We start from the raw sequence: 23,220 nt of genomic DNA, 5'->3' as shown, positions 1-23,220 counted from the left end.
CGTCTGGAAATGAGAAATTCATGAATAATCGAGTTTCCTTCTGGTGTAACGGGATGAAAGAGTTATTAGCCTATATGAGCAATGCGCCTGAAAAAACAAAACTGAATTTCCTAATCATAAGAGATGTCCGGGAACTTTTGGGCATGTGCATCGTTATAACAGCACCTATTGCTACTGAAGCAGTTAAAGGACGCCACATACAGGACATCAGAGATAATAGCAACACAATTCATTATTCCTACACTTTTAGGTATATTCTTGGGTATTATTTTAATTTCCTGAACAAATATCGGAAAGTATAAGGACAACAAAAAAAAATAGATTCTGCTTTACTTCAGGAATATTGCGTTTGTTTTTAAAGTGGTCAGGCGTCTTTTCATTTGCCGACCGTTTTCCCACAGCTGCCGCAGAGCTCCGGAAAGAGAGGCGCTGCTTTATTGACAATATGGCGAGGAGAGTGAGTGGGAATCTTTCGGCTTTGACAGCGCTGTGAAACACACGGGTATAAAGAATTTTTGGCGTTGCTCTGTCGGGGGAAGGCGGTTATGGATGAAGCGAGCCGGGGACGGGCGAGGAGCCGCGGCTGAGCTGAGAGACGGCGCTGAAACCGAACCATGGCGTTTTTCAGGCGGAAAGGTGAGCTAAGCGCAGCGGGGGAAAACAGCCTTTTCTCAGGATTGGCCTAAAATTACTCATCTGTCTCCTGATATGTCAGTCTTATAATACCACCACATAACTCCCTGGTCAGATATAGACCAACAAATACTAGCTATAATTTAATCTTCTTTACGAATTGCTAACTTGCCTGCTGTGATATCTACACCAGTATCTGGTAACGTTAGCCACGTAGCTAACGCTAATAGCACAGAACCTGACCGAGCTGGAGCTAGTTTACAGTTCCACCTTAAATGGTAGAGCGGCGGTTACAGTCTATTTACAAATGCCCCGGAAAGTTGGAATATGAAGAGTGTAACGGCACCAGAATGTACCATTTAAGGTGGAACGGACGTTAGGAACAGGAAGCCTGTTAGGGAGTCTGAATTTATTTTTACTCCATTATCTGTGGAAGGGACGCGTCGAATATAAAGCCTAACTGGGCCTAAATGTACTTGCTGCATCATTTTATGTTGAGCAGATGACTCTTGTAAGGGTAACAGAAATATAGCTAAACATTGCACCATTTAAGGTGGAGGAGATCATTCTAACTGAAAGCCTGTAAGGGCGTCGGAAAACCCAACAAGGAAGCAGTGTTGTGCAGATTTCTTATGGCCAGTAAGAAAGATCTGAGTTTGATATGTAATCACTGCCTGACACAGAAAGGTTAAATGCATTAATAACAAGTGTTCATCAAGAACCATAAGATTCCCTATGGTCGTAACAAACATGGGCTGAAACTTGAAACCTCCCGATATCTGTGTTCGAAACGCGTTTATACACTTTTTAAAGACGAATCTCACCGAGTTTCTGCATATTTGAATGTATAGAGACATTTAGAGAAACTTGGCAAATCAGGTTCATTTGCTGTGTGGCAGATAGGCCCCAAGGGTGTCTTTGTCCACAGTACATTATTTTTATCATTTGATTCTTTATCCAAAATGATTAGAGATTCTATATATGTGTATGATGTTCACTGGTTCTTTAGTTGATTAATTGTCTTTCATAACTGCTTCATCATGGTTAGGGTTTTGGTGAATCTGGCGCCTACTGGGGATCATTCGGCACAAGGCATGAACAAGCACTAGACAGGGTGCCAGTCCATCACAGGGCATCACACTAACAGTCACACCTGTGGACAGTTTTGCATAACCAATTCATCTACCAATGTGTTTTTGAACTGTGTGAGGAAATCTGAGCACTCTGAAGAAACCCACTCAGACACATGAGAACACACCAAACTCCTCAGAGACAGGAATCTGTGCCAAGGATCAAACCCATGAACCTGAGCTGTGTCACTACCCGTTGTGTATGTGTGTAATGTTAATAACGATGTATACAAGTTTTCTTTGGAAGCCATTTTGTCTTATAAAGCCCTGCATGTCACTCTCTGTCTTTAATAAATTAAAATAATATGTTGTATTTGTGGAGCTATTACACACTACTCTTGCGAAATGTTTTTGTATGAGTAGCACATTTCCTACAAAACCAACCAAAGTTACACCTTCATATTTTTTGGGTGGACTTCCCCATTAACTTCATTATTTGTTTATTTAACTTGAAACACAGTGATGAAATTACATAGTTTTGACTGCAGCAACAAACCTATTAATGTGTTAATTGTGAGCCAAGGCAATGCATTATTCCTTCATCCATCTGTCTGCATGGCTGCAACGTTCATAGTGTAAGCAGAACAATGTTCTCACATTTTCAGGCCCTGAAAAAGTCGTCTAAAAGATGATTTATACTCTGGAAGCACTAGAGCAAAATGTATTAACAGTCAGCGTATTGTTAAATATTATTGTTAAATATTAAATTAGGATTTGTATTCACCATTAGCCCATATTCACAAACTGTAATTCAGTAAGCTTGTGTTTTGCCCACTGCTCTATGAGACTATGTGACATAATATATACTGTGAATAGCTTTTTTGTTTGAGCCAGGCCCGTTTTTCCAGTAACACAGTAGTAGAGAAGCCTCTCCCTTATCTTTTACAACACAAGCAGCACATAAGTTGTCATCGTCTTATTTACAATTAGGCATTGCTCGGACATGGCTCATATCAAGGACAATACCCTTGAAATATTCCTTTCTATTTTGAAATTAGTTTGATATTGTTTGCAAAATTGAACACTTTAAAACACACGGTTGTTAGTATGGTCCGGATATGGAAATTAATACAGCGTTACAGTGATGTTATGAAATCAGCCTATATAAATATATCTGCTTATTTAACATACAGTAGTTTAGCTCCACAAGTAATGCTGAAATTATAAGGAGTGTTCCAATTAAATGTTTTGAGTGAGACAATCAATCAGTGGTGCCAGAATGAGCAAAGCCAATAACAAGAATGAGTCACAAGAAAAACCTACTTTATTTCTAACAAAAATAATAAAAAAAACCCTAAACAAACATGCATTTTTGTTAAATAGGAAGCACAGGACAGTCTAAATAGCCTCTCAATTTTACCTGTAACATCTTGTACCCAGTGTTGCTAGATCTGTTATTAATGCATAACAGCTGGTTCAGCTCTATGTGAAATGAGTTGTAATTGTGTTAATAATTAGCTAATTCATAGCTAATTATAGCATAGCATAATTATAGCATAAAATAATAAAATAATTCATAGCATAAAATAGTCATAAATATTTTTTTGATCTGGTTCTTTTTGGTTTTTTTGGTTTTGTTCGTATGGTCTGGATTTAGCCACAATTTATTTGTTGACAAGTAATATCTCTTTTGCTTTTTGCCTCACAGCTAAAGGAAAGGAACTGGAGAGAGCAGTAGATGCTAAAACAGGCAGAGGTGAGAACATTTATGACTACACTCTTCTGTTTGTCTGGTGCTAATCTGAAGTAAATAGGTTTGGCTAAATGTTTATTCTTGTGCCATCTTGCCTTAGTTGAAAATGTAATTGTGTAAGACTGATTACTTTTTCTACAGACATTTCGCCTTTAATTAATCATTTTCCATGTTATACGATTGCTCTAGTAGCATTATTATCAACTGCAAAATATTTCACATCGATTTTAGAAATGATAGGTAGATTCTTGATTGAAAATGTAATCTCACACATGTACATATTTAACCAATGCATATCATCACTGTCTGGGAAAAAACATGTACAAAACAGTAACTCTACAGGAGAATGTACAAAAACCTTCTTAAATTACAATGGAAAACAATGTAAATACATTTCATTTTAAGTCATTTTGAATCAGTTTTATAACTGATCATAACCCTTTCTGACAATGTAAAGGAGGAATGTTTTTCAATAGCCCGCAACAAATTACACCATGTAATTTTCCTCCTTTTAAATGCCATGGTTCAAGAGATCCTACAGGTCAGACAGGTAAGCTTGTCCACATGTTAAGATGATGTAATCACTAACTACAGACTTTTTGGAGAGAGACAATGGGAGCCATCAGATATGAATGCCATTTATGGAATCAGTACTGTGCTATGCTAGATAGGGATGGTTTGTTCAGTGAAGTGTGCCCTGAAAGAGGATGGGGTGGAGGATCAGATAAAGGCTAGTGTGATACTGCAGTTTCCTGCATAGAAATACATTTCAGTTGTCCTCTTTACTGCTTTTCTGCACAGCCTCAGGGCTCTAGAGAACCACAGACATGGTAGTCATGTTCACAGCATGTGACGTGTTATTGCTTCAGTTTGGTTACGTGCAGTGACAGCTTGGGCTACATGATATGAATAAAATACAAGTATCTAGAATGCAGTCTTCTGCAAAAAGTTTGGACAAGTTATCATTATTCTACGATTATACCTATTCTGGGATTAACTGTTATCTGGACATGTCAAGGATATTACCCACCAAAGTATCAATTATATAACAAATATTTCTTGTTCTAAATTTCCTGTTAAGTGCACTGCTGAATTCTGTAACATTACTGTACTTAATTACTTTAACCAAAATAATATATATTAATAGGATTATATCAATACATTGTTTCATTTTAAACATTGAATGTTAACCATCTGTGTTAGTATTATTTATATACTGATAAAAGCAAACAGTGTATTGGACAGTTGTACATTCCTATTAACAACCATGTTCATAATTCAGAGGTTTCACTTCAAGTTCAAAATGGTGCTTATTTTGGTTTTGCAGTAAGGTAAAGTTGCATGTGTTTCATAAAAAGACTCGTAACTAGTGAAATTAAAGGCATATCATGCAGTGTCAGGAATACATAATAATGTTTCAACCTTGACAAGAAGGGAAGCCCTTAAAAGCTTCATGTCCTTTTAATGGAAACCTAACAGCCCTCATATTTACAATTTGATAAACCTTCAGTTTAACCAGCTCACAGAGCTGCTCAAGATTGTTTTAGCAGTGTAAGGGAACTATCACCTTGTCTTGAGTTGTAGCCATATAGCAAATTTTATTAATGTGCAATAGACTATTAATACAAGTTTTGTTAAGTAATTTACTTATCATTATAAAAACAGTGACATATTATTCTCATTACATTAATGCTTTATTTGCACCATTCCTACATCCCTTAAGAGTGTTTGGGGTGAGTAGAATTATTCATTAGTTAAAACATGTGGCTTCACCATGGTAATAGAATAGATCAATTACTAGATTACTACTCTTACTAGAAATAACCTTGCATTTTTATAAGCTTTGTGACAAATCTCAACCTCTGCTTATCTATTTCTGCCCCTAGTTGTCCACCAGCACTGATGTTAACATTTTTTCTCTCTTTTCCCCTCTAGCTCCAGTGTCCCCCAACTCCCCCTCACGGAATAACCATGCCATCCTTGAGGCAGCTGGCCCCAGCCACGTGGCCATCAATGCCATCTCCGCCAACATGGACTCGTTTGCTCGTGGCCGTACAGCCATTCTCAAAAAGCAGCCCAGTCACATGGAGGCAGCCCACTTTGGAGACCTGGGTATGCCTCCTTTTATTGTTTTGTGTATACTTTGGGAGTGCGGCAGTAATCCCTTTAGAGCAGAGCTGTGTGTGATGGCAATGAGATGCTGAAGGGAAACGGCTTCAGCTACCTACTTCACTACTAACAGTAACCCCATAACCCTGGAAGGACACTGTATGTTAACTGGGCTAACTGAGATTCAGCTCTACAGATCCCACTTTACCTCTGTTTATCAGGGGCTAACATTAGTTGTTTCCTAAGTGGATTTCCTGTGCCCAAAGCTAGCTTTTTCATAGCCTCATGTACTAGCATTCTAACTATCCCTATCTCTAACTGGCACTGTACATCCATATATTGTATACTAGTTAACATTGTTTGTGGGTGTCTACGTTAGCTGTCTAAACCAACTGGCATTAAAATATGATATTTAGTTCTGTCAGCTGCACAGTTTAAAATTTTATAAATAATTGCAATTTACTCTGTGTTTGCACCAGCAGTGAAGTTTGCTTTTGGCATTTGTGAAAATGAAATCATCGGCTCAGTGCAGATAATCTTTAAAAGCACTTATCTGCAGGTACATACATAACTATTATCGAAATTTAGTCTGCTTTAATTCACTTCTTGTCAGGTTCGTAAAACTATTATGTCTACGCTGAAATTCTTGTTAGAGGGGAGGACCCAGAGACTCAGCTTAATGTTTAAATGATTATACAACATTAATAGCTGCTATAAACATGGAATAGTTTCAATTAGGAACTTCATAATTTTCATCTCTAATGTGTTCTGTAGTGTAGTACTGTAGTCTGGGGCTTAAATTTTTTTACTAAGCTTTGGTGAGTTTAGGCAAACAAACAAGTGGCACACTAGTTAATTTTTTTTAAGTAATAATAAAGAACACGTTGTGATTGCAGTGGTTTTTATTTTACATTATATTACACAGGGGTACACAGGACTAAGTCTCTTTATAAATGTAAAAAATCTTTAAAGACTCTTCAAGATATGTCAGAAAAGAACCTATGTCACACTTCAAATATGTTATCATTGTAGCTGTTTTACAGCTAAATGAACAAACCCCCTCTATTCAGGGCTGGCATTATTTCTGTCTGCTTATGACATGCATGGAACCAAACAACATGACTCTGTATGCATGGGGTCAAATCAGTGTTGCCACACTGAATAAAATAGAATGCTGCAGGGCAACCAAGATCCAGACAGCTGTTACCACCAGCAGGTTTGCATTGTTTGTCTGTTCTTAAGGGAGACACCCTTGTCTGAAATAATAGCTTGTTCAATCTGATGGTCCCCTCCCAATGTCTGACATCATATGCTTTTGTAGGATGGTCCTGCAGGTTTATATTATCTGCTCTGCTGGGCCTATCCACATGTGACTGAACAGAGACCCTTCTGAGGGTGCTTCATGGTTTTCACAGGGCATAAGTGTTTCTTTTGTAAGGTGTCAACTGAATCACTAACACCTTGATGGTTTAACCAAGTATTTGTGTCCCCGTACTTCAGATGCATCCCTTGTTTGTGATTCCTGAATCTATGAAAAGTCCCCGGAACAGTTAACTACATTTTGAAATTATCTAATTTGACTGAGCTCTCAATCTCTTTTGTTCCTTTTTCTGATTTCATTCTGTGAAGATAATTTTTAGTAATCTTCGCAGTGCTTTTTCTGTTTCAGGCTAAATCTCGTAACATATCTATCTCTAAGTGCAATTGTACTGTGATCCCAGCTTGTATAAAATGAAACTTCTTTGTTTTGTGTTTTATTTTAAGGGCGCTCCAGTTTGAACTACCAGGCGCAGGAGACACGCTCTCGACTCTCTAAGACAGTGGAGCAGATCCTCAGGGATAGTGTGGCCCTGCCCTACTACCTGCAGTTCATGGAGACTCGCTCGGCAGAGCACCTGGTGCGATTCTGGCTGGAGGCTGAGAGTTTCCGCTCCATTAGCTGGTCCAGGGTCCGTGCCCACAGCCTAAACTCTGTGAAGCACAGCTCCTTAGCTGAGCCTGCATCCGCTCTGGGCTCCCCTGGCTCCCCGGACTCACCCTCTACCTACTCAACATCCTCTAGAATGGAAGGAGGAGAATCGGAGGACACTTTTTCTTCTCAAATCCCTTCCAGCCCCCAGGACACTAACTCTAATGGTGGGGCCGAAATGGGGCACAGGAACTCCCTTTGCTGTGAAGGGGGTCCTAGGCCAGGGACCCCAAGTCAACAGCCCTCACTCTCTTCCAGGACTGGGACGCCGGTTAAAGGCCTGGCCGCAAGTGCACTCCGAGAACTCTCCGACAAGCTTATGAAGAGTGAGTACAGAGAGATGGGTGAGATTTGAGAATAAAAAACTCTTGATGTTTACGGTCATATACAAATATTTGCATACACATGTTTGCAAAGTTTGCATACACAAATTTGGTCAAATTATGTTTTGTTGTGTAAAAAAAAAAAGGAACTATAAATAATTGAAGAAACAAAGAAAAAGGAACTAAAGAAGGTATAGTACTATATTGGATCCACTGAAGTAGTGTTAACAGATTAATATTTTTTTGTATCCCTTTAGTACGTTTGGCACTGCATTAATTGTGACAAGTAAACGTACCATTTTGATATGGTTGAGAGCATATATCCATTACATTAGCATAGCAATGGGTTCCTGCTTAGCCACTAACAGCTCCTCAAATCTTTAGGGCTTAGATTTAGTTCAGGATCTTTGGTAAAATAATAGTTCCTGTTTGTGTCTTGACTGTAGATTACAATTGGAAAAAAGAGCTAAAATATCTGTAAAATCACTAGCATTACAGTTAATAGAAAAAAGCTTCAGGCATAGGAAGGCAATGAGCAGAGAAAGTCAGTTGAACTAAAAGCCATGGGATCAGCCATGTAAGAAGTAGACACTGCTGCTCAGGGCTTTTAAACAGTCAGCATTTAACGAGCTAGCATAAAAATTAGCCAAGCCTGAATCTACATTTGACCAGAGCCATAAAACCCAGCATGAATGGAGTTCAATTGCATGTGAGTTGCCCTTTTATTATCCGCATGGATTTGAAATGCACTGCAAGCATTTTAATGATGTTTCTGAGAATGTCTACTACACAAAGCTTTCTTGAGATTAAATTGAAACAGACCTCATGCTGCAGTTTTAACATAGTAACTTCTTATTACATGTATTGTATACTGTTATTTTCTTTATATTTTTGCTACAGGTATAGAGAGGGATGCAGTCAATATTTTCACTAAGTACATATCTCCAGATGCTGCTAGGCCTATCCCCATCACTGAGCAGATACGCAATGACATTGTTGGTAAGACACAACTAGCTGTAAAGCACAACTTGAATTGTTTAACTTGTCTCGCTTGGTAGAAAATGCTAATTCAAATGCAAACTTATCTGAGATTTTAATTTTGTTGAGTTTCTGTCTGATAAAGGAATGTCTACCTTGTTGTAATGCTGGTATTTTTGCTAATGGTTTTTATGTCCCTTAAATGACTCTGTTCTGGCTTTTTTTAAAATAAAATTACATCATACAATGAAGATGTACTGATAATGTGTTATTATAATTGTTCCTTGTCAGCCAAAATCTGTGGAGAGGATGGTCAGGTGGACCCAAACTGCTTTGTGATTGCCCAGTCAGTAGTGTTCATCATCATGGAGCAACAGTGAGTAATTTATTTACTGTATTTATTTGCTCTCAGATATAAATTGATGACTAATAATTAAAATGAATTAATTGCAAAATGCAAATAAATTTTATTTAAAGAGCTCTTTTTATACCAGTATTAGATTACTTCAGACAGATATTTATTTATTTAACTATTAAAAAAGAAATCAGAATTTCTCTAAATATTACTGTTTTGGTCACAGCAGAATAAAAAACTTAGATCAGTTACAGCAAGGTTTCCACTGATTTTTCCCAGGCACTTTAGTGAGTTCTTGCGGAGCCATTATTTCTGTAAGTACCAAATCGAGGTGCTGACCAGCGGTTCTGTGTTCCTGGCGGACATCCTCTTCTGTGAGTCAGCTCTGTTTTACTTCTCGGAGGTAAGGACTTGCGTTACTCTCTTTCATAAATATTTCCTTATTCAGAGTTTAGCACTTCTGAAATACCTTAATACTAAAAAATGTATGCATGCGGAAAAGATATAGTATTCTTTTATATGTATACGTTAGTAAAGCAGTGTTAAGGCATTATTTAGTGTAAAACTGTACTGAATTAGAGATGTGTATTCTTTCTGTGCACACAGTACATGGAGAAGGAGGATGCAGTGAACATACTACAGTTTTGGTTAGCTGCAGATAACTTCCAGGTTCAATTGGCTGCTAAGAAAGGCCAGTATGATGGACAGGAGGCACAGAATGATGCCATGATCCTTTATGATAAGTAAGTATCAAAAGGGGCCATTTTCACCAGTAGCCCCAAACACCCCCCCCCCCCCCCCCGCCAATCTACCAGCTTTAGTTCTTACACAAGAGACAGTCATATTTTAAGTTCTTCTTTATTACTTTCAACTGCTGACTTAGCCCAATGAAACCCTACCTCAGCACTTTCTTCACATGACACATGGCAACCATTCAGTCTTACAGTCTTGGTAGACATGCATGCATGGCTATTTTTTGTTAGATTGAATTATTTTATTTCTACTGTTTTTCACTAGCTAATATGGGTTTTTAAATTAGCCTGTTTAAAGCTGATACTGAAATGTCCTGGAAACGTTTTGTAACCCTTGCTGAATTTAACACCCATCATGGAGTTCATCTTAGTGCAAGGACAAATGAAGTTGAAGTAATATAACATGAAATAATTATATTTTTCTTGTCAGAAACTTCATTATCTCTTACTTGCAGATATTTTTCACTTCAAGCAACAAATCCACTGGGCTTTGGTGACTCTGTTCGAATGGAGATTGAGTCAAATATCTGTCGTGAGGGAGGACCTCTGCCTGACTGCTTTACAACTCCACTGCGCCAGGCCTGGACCACCATGGAGAAGGTGCGTGACCTTATCAAAAAAGTTAAGCTACAATCTAAAATGTAAATTCATGAAAGGTTCCCAGAGTTGTTTGGTACAAGACTGGACCAGAAAGCTCTAAACTGAGCTGTTGCAGGCAGGAACAGGAATGAGTGGTTTTGTGTTGGAGGTTTAAATAGTATCACATTTGTAGGTATGTTTTCTTGAATCACTAAAACTGATAAATTTGCATACATGTTCCCATGTAACCTTGGTATTACAGATATATTAAACCTCTTTATTTTCTGTGTAATCTTAAGTACAGGTCTATATGCCAGGTTTCCTGTCCAGCAACCTGTATTACAAGTACTTGAGTGACCTTATCAATTCCGTACGGGCAGACGAGTTTGTCGGGGGAAGCTCCAGCACGTTGGGTCAAAGCACGACACCAGACAGTGACCGTGGCTCTAATGCATCGGAGGGGTCACAGGCTCAGGTGACCTTTCAGCCTCATTTATGATCCATTCCCCCTCTCACATTTGTTGTTTTCTGCCCCTGACTTTTCAATGGGCTGCAGTGACATTTTGGTACGGTTCATTCTGGAATATCTAGCAATTTAAAATAGAACAAGGGCTAAAACACTTTATTTAGTCTGACATCAGTTCACCCTGTGGCTTTGCAAACATCATAATAAGCATATGATAAAAGCCAGTACAATTTTTTTTTTTTTTTTTTTTTTTTTTTTTTTTTTAATTGCGAGAAATTCTGGGACCACTTTGCCTGATGTAATCCTGCTGTTTCTTCTAATTGTAAGATGGCGCAGGCAACCTGTTGCCATTGCGTCTGTTGCACGCACCTAACCCCTGTTAGGTGAGTGGACAGACTGAAGGTAATTTAGCTGCAAAGTTAACTTTGTATGTGACAATAAAAAGTTATTCTATTCTATCTATATGAGAGGCTAAATTAATATACTGAGGAATTATCATAGACTAAATCTAAAATTTTTGTCTTCTAGTTTACTTTCCTTGCAGAAGATACACATGTATAGGAAGCATGTTTCTGACATGTCATCATGATGACTGTTAGATTAACAATTGACAGTACTCCACTCTTACCAGCGGCTGAGATGAAGCATCTAATGGTTAGCCTTGTATTTTAAATATTAACTGAAGAATTCCAGAAATAAACCATTTAAATGTGTAAATCCTACTCTTCCAAACAGTTTGTGCACACATCATCTTTGTTCAGCTTATCATACTACCTGCAAATCTGCAGGGAAGGACATTTTAGGGTATACACAAGGCTTGGTATTATCTGCAGATTCATACTTTTCCTCAGGACAAGTTCCAAGACATAGGTTCTAAGATAAGGGGGACTACTTTACTATATTTTTTATAGAGTTATCATGAGAGAGCACACAGATCTGACCCTTTTAAATTGTTTATAGTGTAAAAGAAGTTTTTGCAGCTTAATTACTTCTCTATACTCTTGGATTGTAGCAGGGTACCAAAAAAGCAGCCATTAAAATCCTGAAGAACTTTGATGAGGCAATAACCGTGGACATCGCCAGTCTGGACCCTGAGTCCTTGTACCAGAGACCATATGCTGGGTGAGTTGCAGCCTCAGTTTGTGTGTCGTCCTCTGTATGGATTTAATGTGGTCAAATGAGCAGCAAATTATATTGATGTATGTCTTTTTAATTTTTGATATCAGTAGTTTGGCCCTGAATTGCATTTTGATATAGCCTTCAGGAAATTTAAACACCTACAGTAATGGTTATTATTTATATTTCTTTTTTTTACATTTTTAATTTAATTTTTACATTAAAAAATAAGGCTTGCTTGATTCAGATTGGCCTTGTTTTTGGATAGAGATGCTCTACAGTGCACATGCAGTTTTTTGCCACAGCATCTAAAAAAATTTAGAGATCAGATTTAAATACCTTTTCCTTCATTGTCGATCAGCTTCTAATGGAAATGGCCTTAAGTGTGTTAAATAAGGCATTATAATGGGCATGCCCTGTGAAGGACTGGCGCCCCCTCCAGGGTGTATTCCCGCCTTGCGCCCAATGATTCCAGGTGGGCTCTGGACCCACCGCGACCCTGAACTGGATAAGCGGTTACAGATAATGAATGAATGAATGAATTATAATGGGCATGGATATATAAATGAACAGCCCTTATACACAGTAAAATAAACTTGATTGCAAACGTAGCTTACAAGAGCATTTTAGGGTTAATATAGGGAGCTCACACTCTTTCTCTTTTCCCCTGGGTCTTCCTATGTTCTGGGGACATAAGGCAAAATGTTGCTTTTCATTTACTTGAAATTTGCATGCTTAACACAAAATTATCTAAAATAATTACTAGAAATTATAGAGAGGATACAAATAACTAGGAATAAAATAAAATTTTTAAACACAATTACACATTTATGAGAACAAAAACAATTATGGGCAATAAGCCTTTTGAAAGAAATAAAAACGAGAAGAGGTCAATTTAGTATCAGTTTTGTGCTTTAACAGAAACAGCGTTATAGGCTTTGGACAGGTGCTCACAACCTGCCATTCCTTTACAGACGTAATCAAATACGGTGTATTTTTCTACAACACAAATTAATTTCTTTGGGGCATAATTATGAAAACTGTGAAACATTAAGTAATTTACACAACTTTAGATTGGCAGTTATGAATTATTTCCTAATAAGCAATACATTTTTCAAGGTCGTTTGGCGTACCACCTCTTGCTGCTTCATGTACCACTAGTGGTACACGTACCACAGTTTGAGAACCACTAATCTAGAGGGTAATCTAGAAAGCAGCTGTAAAGAATCTACTTGGGTGGTTATGTTTATGTAATTCATGTGTATAAAAAGATTTAAGGGCATACATGGAACTGTATAAGAGTTGTTTTTGGTTGTTTAGGGGGTTATCTTTGAGTGAGAGAATGCTTTTGGTTCCATTTTAGGGGATATATGCTGGTTTTACAGTTAAATTGTGGTTGTACCACTTAAATTGTGTGTTGTTGCCCACTGTATTTTCAAGAATTTGGATGAAGGGCTTTAGTAACCATAAATATACTTCACTCAGTATAAACAAGTACAGGTAGCATTTAAGTGGTTCTGATGTATATTTGCCTGCATTAAAAGATACCGTCTTCCCTTCTGTTTAGAAGAATGACTTTTGGTAAAGTCAATGAACTGGGCCAATTTATCAGGGAGGCTGAGCCAGAACCAGACGTCAAGAAATCCAAGGGTAAGAAATGTACACTCACTCAGCTTGCTCTGCTTCTTTGCAAAGAGGCAATTCTTCAAATGAAAAACATCTTCATAATCAATTTCTTTTGTGGAAATATGTCTTTAAACCAGTGTACATTTTATAAAACAGGCTCTACCCATGAATATTGAGTTCTCTCTCTGTGTCTGTCTCTCTCACACGCATTGCATTGTCCGCTGGGTAAATTGGCTCTCAGCTCGTGTTGAAGTGCTCTTCAGGCGTGTGTTTGAGTGACTTGGAGAGAGTGTTGCCATGGTGATAAGGAGGTTGTGATTTGGTGTGATTCCGATGTAGAGGAGAGAGGAGAATTCTTTCTTTTTGTCTATATCTATCTCCTTCTTTCCCTTTGCCTTACACTTTGGCTAATTTTTCTGTGTGTTCGGCCTCCATTTCCAGACGTTAGATATTTTAAAATGACAGATTTTGAGGGTGACTCAAAGTCATGCTGGTCAGCTGCTGAAGCATAGCATGGTCAGCCAGGCATTTTCCATCTGTGTGTAGTTTACAATCTGAGCGTACTGGCTTTGATCCCATATTGCATTGGGTTCAGACACCATTGTAGAACTCAAACCAGTTGGAACTGAGACTGCTCTGTCTGTGTCCCTAACAGGTTCCATGTTTTCTCAAGCAATGAAGAAATGGGTGCAAGGAAATTCTGACGAGGTGTGCATTTAAAATTTGAATCACTGTTATTTATCAATGTAGGATTTGCATTCATTTAAAACATTTTATGTCCATGCCATAAGTAGCATTATTTCATTCTCCTTCTAGATGTAACTCTGAATGTTCATGATTGTCACCTCTTGATCTAGGCCCAAGAAGAAATGGCCTGGAAGATTGCTAAAATGATCGTCAATGATGTCATGCAGCAAGGACAGCATGAAAGCCCAGTAGCAAAATCCACCAAGGTATCTATTCAAAATGGAGTGCTGTTTCATTATTTGCCGTCCCCAACCCACTTCAGATTTTTGCAGAAAATAAATGGAAATACATCTTGTGATTTTGCATAATTTCTGTGTTTTCTTATGGCACTGCTAAATTTTTTTTCTTTTTCTTTTTTTTCTTCAAAGCTATGATGCTGTTTGTTGAAGAAGCAAAGATCCTTCTTAGCCTCCTGCCTGCTGCCCTCAACGTTAGAGCCAGGCGTCACACACCTAGAGACAAACTGCACACTTCATTTACCCTACAGTGAATTTGAATGACGCTAGAACAAGGCATTCCTGCATATCCTTCTCATCATGAAAAAATGTGTGAGTGAATGAATGAACAAGCGAGCGAGTGTGAGAGTATGAGAATATAACTGAATATGCACTTGGGCCAATCTTTGGCTCACTTGAACCACACTTCCATTTTTCAAGCATTATGAAGGCTTTTTGTTGGATAAACAAAACATGAAGAGGAGCCTGAATAAAAAACAAGCTAAAGATACAAATGAACAGTGAGATAAATGTAAGCAGATGCACAAGAGCTGCAGACTTCCAGAACAATTGATTCCTTAAGGGAGAGTCAAACAGCCACAGGCCACACCGCTCCAGAAGTGTCTGGACCACTCCTGTTACCACGCTGACCAAGAGGAAGTGCACAGGGACGTATAAAAGTCAGTATGGTCTTCAGAAAGTGTAATAAGACCAGGTTACCAGTCTGTCCATCCCAATTTTTCTTTTCTTATTTTCTATTTTCTGTTCTCTTTATTTCTCATTTTCTCTTTTTTTTTTTTTTAAATTCATCCTTTTCAATCAGACTGTCTTCTAGGACTGTCTTTTTTTTTTTTTTTTATAGCTCAAAAATATACCCATGGTGGTTATGTACAGTTTTATTCGCAAGCATATTCACTCTGGCATTGCACCCTAAACAATTTGACCTTAAACATGAACTAGACCTGTACATTTTTAGCACCGAACTGACCTGAATGGACTGATGTATTCTTAGTTTAAACTGCAGCAGATGGTCACAAACTATTTGGTTCTTTGACCATTTTGTTCAGTACCCCAACCACCACCTCCGGTAGCAGGAACTCTTTCAAGCACTGCATCCAAAATCAGAATCAGCTCAGACTGTAGTCACACTCCAAACAGACTTGACTGCTAGTGCAATGTTATACCCCCCACAGCCTCCGGTCTACAGTGTTGTAGATTTCTGGTCTACCCCAAAATATATCAGTGTAACTTCTTTTTATGGTGATTGTCTTTTTTGTTTATTTGTTTAATTTCTTTTATTTTTTGTATAAGATGTCAACTGTGTCAAAGCGAATTTCAGTGATGCCTGTTTCATTGGAATAGTGTACTCCGTGAACATGCTAGCAATGATACTGCTTTGGACCTCATCGAGAAGTGGACAAGAACCAGAAAAAAAAGACTTTTGGTACTATGTACCATTAATATGTTTTCTGACATGTATGTGTACTTAATCTATAATATATTTAAATTGTGTTTGATTTAAATACATATATTATTGAACAATGTGTTTCTTCATTGAGAGCCTCAGCCATTCTACTTTTTTTGGATAAGGTACATTTGCTTGGACAAGGTCTTATAGTTTTTATCTGTGTTTATCTGAAGATGTAGACCTAAGAGTTTAGAGATTTGAATATTTGATTGACTTCTGCTTGTGGAAGAGAGAGGAAATTCTCCGGTAGAGGGCAGTAGCGGTCTTATATTGTCTGGAAACAATTGCCGTACCTGCTACTGATGTTTGCTTTGTGTAAACATTTTCACAATTAACCTCAGTTGAATGGCTTTAACAACTCGCGGTTTGTAGCTCTAAAATTAATCCACACAAGTGAACGCAGGGCATTTAGACCTAGGTCCAAGCATATGATATTTAATGGTACTGAGAGATCAGTACAAATGTCGGCTTCTTATGATTTATGTGGAATATCAAAACATGAATTTAGCACTCTATTTACCAGTAAACATCTTTAAAAAAACAATTTTCCCTTTCATTTTCTCCATTGAAAACAGTGTGAGGCGACGCCCACTTTACAACAAACGAGCGCGAGGCGCTACTGCACTGGAGAGGCTTCAGATCATTTCTGTTTACTGAACCGATTCGTTCGATCCACCCCTTGCGACGCATTCATTTGGCTCATTTCAGATTTCCATGCATAGCGCCATTTAGACAGTGTTTTGATGCCGCGTTGTAGAAATTCAGGTCCTTGAAAGGCCAGCATTGCAGGGAAGCTGTTTTAGAGTTTGAGAAATTTACAGTGAGAAGTACTAACAAAATATTCGAGAGAGTAATTAAAACTCACAGAAAAATACAGTATTCCACTTCTTTGCCTTATAACTTATTTTCAAACGTACGTCTTAACAGGTAAAATTACCTGAGTACATTTTTAAAATTCACTGTCTAGTGTAAATTCATATTCATAAATGTTTTAAAATGTATACTGAATTCTAATATAATAAGAATATTATATACTATGGTAATGTTATATTTCTGATGAATATAATATTAGACTTAAGAGGATTTTATTGCCCTTGTGCCAATGTAACTGACTTAAGCAAGCTGACAACAAGGTCGATTCAGTTTGACTTGGGAATCGATTCATTTAAAAGAACCAATTTAAATGAACGACTCCCCCTGCGACTCGGACAGCGTAACTACGCACGCGAACTTGACAGAAGCTCCAGAAGCGGCTCGCGCGCGTAACGGCTTACCTCTCTAGCGGAAAGCAGTGAAAATTAACGGGTCTTGCGGACATTAGCCTGTGTTTCTGAAAGGTTTGTTCCTTAAAACAGGACCCGAGGTGATTTGTTGGATTTATTGGGGCGTCGTTTTTCTCGCTTGTGTTTTGGGGTGTTGACTTCTCTGGTTTGTTTGGGTTTTGTCTTTGTCCAGCGTTTAAACTCAGTGTTGCTGAAGCGAAGTCAGTTGGAAAAGCGACTTGGAATGTGAGCTACTTCAGTAACGTTCATATTTAAAAGCTCTCTGCCGCCAAAACTAATGACTAATTTACCTCATACTCTCACACACTATCTTGTAAAGGATTTAAAGCCGTAGGTCGGCTGCAGTTGTAAAACATTAGCTAAACGCAGCCTCTCCTCAAATGTGATTTTTTTTCCGAGGCTGTGGGGCGTCTAACGGTTCATTCCCGCCTAGTGAATGCGCTCCCAATGCATTCACTGTTGCTGGCTGGAAAGAGGAGAGACGCCGCGGGGTTTGGGATCATGTTCAGCTGTGTGGGCTGCTTCTGGGTGCTCCTGTCCTCCGCGCTGCTCGCTGTCTGCAGTTTTAGCTTCATTTCTCCAGCGTGGATCGTGAAGCTCCACAGTGGCAGCGGAGGTGGGGAGGATTCGGTGAGTTTCGGCCTCCTGTGGCACTGCTCCGAGTCTCTGGATCACATGTACCGCTGCTACACCTTCGGTGGCCTGGGCAGGTTCGCCGAGATCCCATCCAGCTCCTGGCAGGTGAGTTACAGAGCGGACTCACCGTTTCTGAAACCAGCCAAACGCAAAGTGTATACAAGGGCATGCAAAATATGCGCACCTCTCAGTCAAGTTAAATGACACTTTCTGTGGGCTTTCAACAACAGGAAGGGACCAGAATAAAATTATATCAAAGTTACACATACAAAAAATGTCTTTGTGAGTGCACACAACAAATTGAATAAGTAAGACAAATCAACAGATTGTACAATGTTCCACACTTCTGACTTAGTTTCCCACCAATCGTTTAGCACATCCTCCAAAATTTTGTTGTGGGAGCAAGCACACCACTTAAACTGCTATTGGCTCGAAGATGAGCAGCCAATGATTGACATTTTCTAGATGAGTTGACCATCATGTTCCCAGTTCAAACTAATTAAAATATCACAAGAAATCTGAATGAAAATATTCTAATTTTGCAATATTTTGTTGTCAACTCTTACCTAAAGCGTAAAGATGACTAGTTTAATCCCCTCACCAAAAAGACAAGATGTGGGATCCTGCAGTTAGGGATGGAACAATACTTTCTCCTCCCTCAGTATACACAACTGAAGTGCTTTTGAGCAAGGCACCTAACCCCCCCTAACCGTTCCTGGGGTGCTGTGATGTCTATCTGCCTCTGGTCTCTAGTGTGTGTGTCTAAGTTTGTGTGTCTTTCACTGCATCAGATTGTTTGATACAGAGTATACATTTTGTTGTACTACTGATCATATAATCACCTTTCATATTTCAAATTCATCATCTAGTTTATACTCATAAACAGTTTTCAATCAGGGATGTTTAGGTTAGCAGCCCTTGGGTAGAAAACTGCACTTTAAACTACCACTTTCTATTTATTATGGTCAGCTGCACTGTTAATGACAGGAGGGTAGAAACTACTCATTATCACATAGCAGTGTGAAAACACTGTTTGTCCCATGTATGACCTTAGCAATATGGACATCCTGTGGTCGTAAGAAAGGAATGAAGTGCTGCTCAGCCATGCTAACTATGTGATTGAGTGTTATGTTATGCTATGAGTTGGAGTGAAATCTGTGATCTTGAACAATCTGAGATTGCATTTTGCCATCAAAAGCCCCACAGTAATATACAAGGCATCTGTCTAGTGTTCCCTAAAAGGCTGAAAAGTACTTCTAAGCAGGAATCAGTCTATTAAAATAACCCTAAATTGTTCATTTAGTTTTAGAAAGTGTATCGTTTTCTTCCTTTTACACTTTGTGACTTTGGATTAACACAGTACTTATCTTAAAAGTCCATTGTTTTTGTATTGTTTTACTCCAACATCAGAAGAATTTGTTGATGCAAGAACCTTGATGGCAGTAGCTAAACATGTTTTGATGTCCACTGATATGTTTACACTTTAGGAAGCCAGTCCTCTTCTTGGAATTCCACAGTATGTGTGAGTTTCTGGGTTAGTTAAAAGTCCTGCGTGTTTGTGTTTTTGACCTTAATACAGTATAATGAACTTGTGTCCAGTTTTTGCTTCTACTTTTAATCAAAATTCAAATTAGCTGAATATATAATATGGGCTCCACAATATTAGATCTTTCATACACCCACAAAGCCCATCCATATTGCATTTAATTTTCTTTTTTTATGTTCTGTTGTATATGCAGATTATTGAAACATTGTCCACCCTCTTAATATTACACCCAGAAGTGTTAGAACTTTAACTAAGGTTTGTAATGAGGATGACAGTGTTCCTCAGTAATACATTTTGACAAATACCAAGTTATTCCTCTCTAGGTTGCAGCACCTATGTTGGTGCTTGTTAACACTGGTATAGCTTGGAATGCAGAGCTATCTTCAGGGTTCCCTGTAGAACAGAGCAATTGACTCATAACACACATGGGCCTATAGCCGAAGCCAATTGGCAGTTGCTGAATTGTGTCAGTGAACTGTAAAAATTGCGAGGTAAACATTTGTAGAACACTTTAATGAATTCTTCAGGGATTTTCACAGGGTGCTGACTGTGCATTTATACCAGAAAGCCTTAGCGAAACCAAAGGTACCAAACTTGTTACTTACAGTTTAGCTTCAGTTTTACAATGCCAAGGCCTATTTTTTCAGAGTTAATTTTTTGATATAATATATTTTAAACATTTAATCAGCAACAGAATTCCCCATTTGTTTCCAATAAAAGGCAGGCTTTCTACTCTCCTCCTTTAAGCAGTGGGGATTCCTTTGTAGGTCTGCAGAGAATTCCTAATGAACTCTGGAAAATGCATGGGTTTAATGTGTATAGATATTTATTTTAAATGTTCATCACGGGGGCGGCACGGTGGTGCAGCAGGTAGTGTTGCAGTCACACAGCTCCACGGACCTAGAGCTTGTAGGTTCAAGTCTCACTCCGGGTGACTGGTCGTGAGGAGTTTGGTGTGTTGTCCATGTGGGTTTCCTCAGAGTGCTCCGGTTTCCTCCCACAATCCAAAAACACACATTGGTAGATGGATTGGCGACTCAAATGTGTCCGTAGGTGTGAATGTGTGAGTGTGTGTCACTGCAAAGGACTGGTGCCCCCTCCAGAGTGTGTTCCTGCCTTGTGCCCAATGATTCCAGGTAGGCTCCAGACCCACCGCGACCCTGAACTGGATAAGCTGTATCAGACAATGAATAAATGCATGAATGTTCATCACACTTATTCCATTTAAACTCTACATGTAGTGCAGTACTTCCCTGATTTCATTAGGTTTTGGCTTAACACATGAGGTAACTCTTGAAATAACCACTGGACTATGATCAGGACTTTTTCTCTGTTGTATCTGGGTGGATATAGCAACACATGTGCTGCAATTGGTTAGAAATTGAGAAATTGCACTTAAAGACTAAAGCAGTGTTGATACATTAATGTTACAATCATCAAAACGTGAACGAATTATCTTGTAGTGTGCTCTTCTTGATTGCTTGGTGCTTTTATTCCAATTTTCATACACCGACCAAGCACTTGTACGGAGCTTACAGCTGTTTCCTTGTAGTTGGTGTGGGCTGAGGTGTTATTTACAGCTGGAAATTGTGTGGTTCTGTTTACGAGATCTTAATCAAGTGTGTGTCTAGGTGATACTGTTGGGATTTTATTTTGAACTTTAATTTATCCACTGATATGATATGATCAGGTTTTTGGTGATAAGCACAAAATCACTGACAGGTTCTAAAAGCAGTTAAAATGTTGTCACTGCATATAGCTTATGTTTCTTTGTGATGAGACTTTCAGGGAGGCTGTGCTGCACACATTAACCTCTTAACCCCTTTGGTCCATTGTTGAGTTATAAATCTTAAGATAAATGACTAATTAATCCTAGGCTTATTATTTAGTTATTAATCTTAAGATTAACATCTGTAAACGATTGTACAGTCACAGCTTTTAATTATTGGATAGGCCTGAAATTTGGATTGTTGATATTTAAAGATCAAAATTTGATGTGATATAAATTTTTAAATCACAAGAGCTGCAGTCTTTATTATAGACTACACTATCAACAACAACACCTTAACAAGTTTTAAGTTTTAGGAGCTTGTGATTTTTTAATTTTTATTCTTGTGAGTTTTATTCTCAACTTCATCTTTTTCTTAATCACGTATATCAGGCATAATGCATTTATGAATGAAATAACAAACATAATCCAACATGTCTTATAGGAATTGAGCTGTCCTTCAGATTTTTCCCTCAGTGTCCTTGCTTATAGCCCAAGTTCCTTTACATAGCTGTCCGGATCTTAAATAAGCTCTTTTCATTTCAGACTCCTGCAAAAAAAAGCAGCCTCGTTCCAGCCCCCTTTGTGCCATAAAAGCACTCTGCTCGGAAACGCCAGCAACCTCGGGAGTTATGATTTATGTATGAAGGCAAAAGGGGAAAAAGAAGAAATTAGCATTTGAAAGGAGATATTAATAAATCGCAACACCATTCTTTTTGATTCAGCAGGATTGTGGATTGTGAAGGGTGGAAGAAAAGTGATGCTTGATGCTCTGCTTCTCCTTGACTCTAAAGAATGGAAGAGTTGGATCAAGGAAAGCACTGTGTCCACATGCTTATGTCCACATGCATAGCTGAGTGGGCTTAACAGTTCTCTCTGAGACGCATGTGCATTACTTATTAATAGGCATTGTTAGCATAACAGCATAGGGAAGCACATGGAATATATTCATTATGGTATGTGTTTTTTAACAAAATAAAAAAAATGGTACTGTTATAAGTCTCCAATGACTATGTAACAAATGTACACAGAAATGAGGCGCTAGGACAGATGAATATGCTACTATAGGCTACTAATGATTAAGAATTTGTTTAACTTCATTCTGCGGCTAAAACACTGTTTAATTTGTTGTCTATAAGTGTAAGGCAAATTATTTCAAATAGGCAATATGGTGTTGAATACAATATGTAATTTTATTATAGAAATGTATAGTGGTTATTTTTTTATGTTTGAAGATCATATGAATATAATGCCCTAATTCCTACAATTAATTAATTCTCTCTCTCTCCCTCTCTCTCTCTCTCTCTCTCTCTCTCCCTCTCTCTCTCTCTCTCTCTCTCTCTCTCTCTCCCTCTCTCTCTCCCTCTCTCTCTCTCTCTCTCTCTCTCTCTCTCTGTGTGTGTGTGTCAAGTATCCTCTTGAAAATACTGTCATCAGTCATCATGACATAACTATTAATCAAAATTGTAACCTTTAAAGTATCTGATTGTGCCTGTTTTAAAAGGTATAATATGTTGTATGAATTCTATATATTTAGCATGACATTATTTTTTCTTTGTGTTTGACTACATCTGAAAGAATTGCACCTGTTCTGCTGGCTGTACTGCAACAGTATCAGGTCTTTATCAGCAGTATTGTGGCCAGAATCCTTTCTTTGTTTGCACTGGTACATGTTTTCATTCAGCTACTCTTCCAGAGGCAACATATGAGCCCTACATTTTCACCTTTGGGAAGATACTGCTGCCATAAAAAAATAAAAAATAAATAAATTTAAAGTTGCTGACAGAGACTTTTCTTTCGAACAGATGTTGGTTCTCTTTGGTCCATG

General features: G+C 38.3%; 2 protein-coding genes across 7 annotated transcripts in view; both read left to right on the top strand.

Moving 5' to 3' along the window:
• The first annotated feature begins 421 nt into the window (after positions 1-421).
• Positions 422-16,664, top strand: akap10 (A kinase (PRKA) anchor protein 10). Of its 6 annotated transcripts, none has more exons than XM_066659098.1 (15): positions 422-636; positions 3,412-3,459; positions 5,392-5,568; positions 7,330-7,860; positions 8,758-8,856; positions 9,127-9,211; positions 9,470-9,593; positions 9,797-9,933; positions 10,398-10,542; positions 10,826-10,996; positions 12,003-12,109; positions 13,674-13,753; positions 14,385-14,437; positions 14,587-14,682; positions 14,845-16,664. In XM_066659098.1, exons 1-15 carry the CDS (start codon positions 615-617, stop codon positions 14,848-14,850), a joined length of 1,881 nt encoding a protein of 626 aa, XP_066515195.1. In that variant the 5' UTR covers positions 422-614; the 3' UTR covers positions 14,851-16,664. The 6 variants fall into 6 exon arrangements, 4 of the variants coding, with proteins under 4 accessions (XP_066515195.1, XP_066515194.1, XP_066515193.1 ...); XM_066659097.1 differs by having other exon boundaries at positions 13,671-13,753; XM_066659096.1 differs by having other exon boundaries at positions 12,000-12,109.
• Positions 16,665-17,427: 763 nt separating this feature from the next.
• LOC136686296 (LHFPL tetraspan subfamily member 7 protein) overlaps positions 17,428-23,220 on the top strand; it is a 101,844-nt gene continuing 96,051 nt past the window's right edge. The window contains exon 1 of the mRNA XM_066659971.1: positions 17,428-18,183. Coding sequence (XP_066516068.1) covers positions 17,890-18,183 — 294 coding nt within the window. The 5' untranslated portion in view covers positions 17,428-17,889. The remainder of the gene's footprint in view (positions 18,184-23,220) is intronic.

This window comes from Hoplias malabaricus, chromosome 2 (genome assembly GCF_029633855.1).
Source record: "Hoplias malabaricus isolate fHopMal1 chromosome 2, fHopMal1.hap1, whole genome shotgun sequence".
Taxonomy (NCBI): domain Eukaryota; kingdom Metazoa; phylum Chordata; class Actinopteri; order Characiformes; family Erythrinidae; genus Hoplias; species Hoplias malabaricus.
Note: the sequence above shows the minus strand (reverse complement) of the source record. Positions and strands in the feature narration are given on the sequence as shown.

Coding starts and splice junctions, on each gene's coding strand:
- akap10 (XM_066659095.1), top strand. CDS start 615: ATGGCGTTTTTCAGGCGGAAAG. Junction 9,934..10,397: donor GCCATGATCCTTTATGATAA/GTAAGTATCAAA, acceptor TCTTACTTGCAG/ATATTTTTCACTTCAAGCAA. Junction 10,543..10,825: donor CCTGGACCACCATGGAGAAG/GTGCGTGACCTT, acceptor TCTTAAGTACAG/GTCTATATGCCAGGTTTCCT.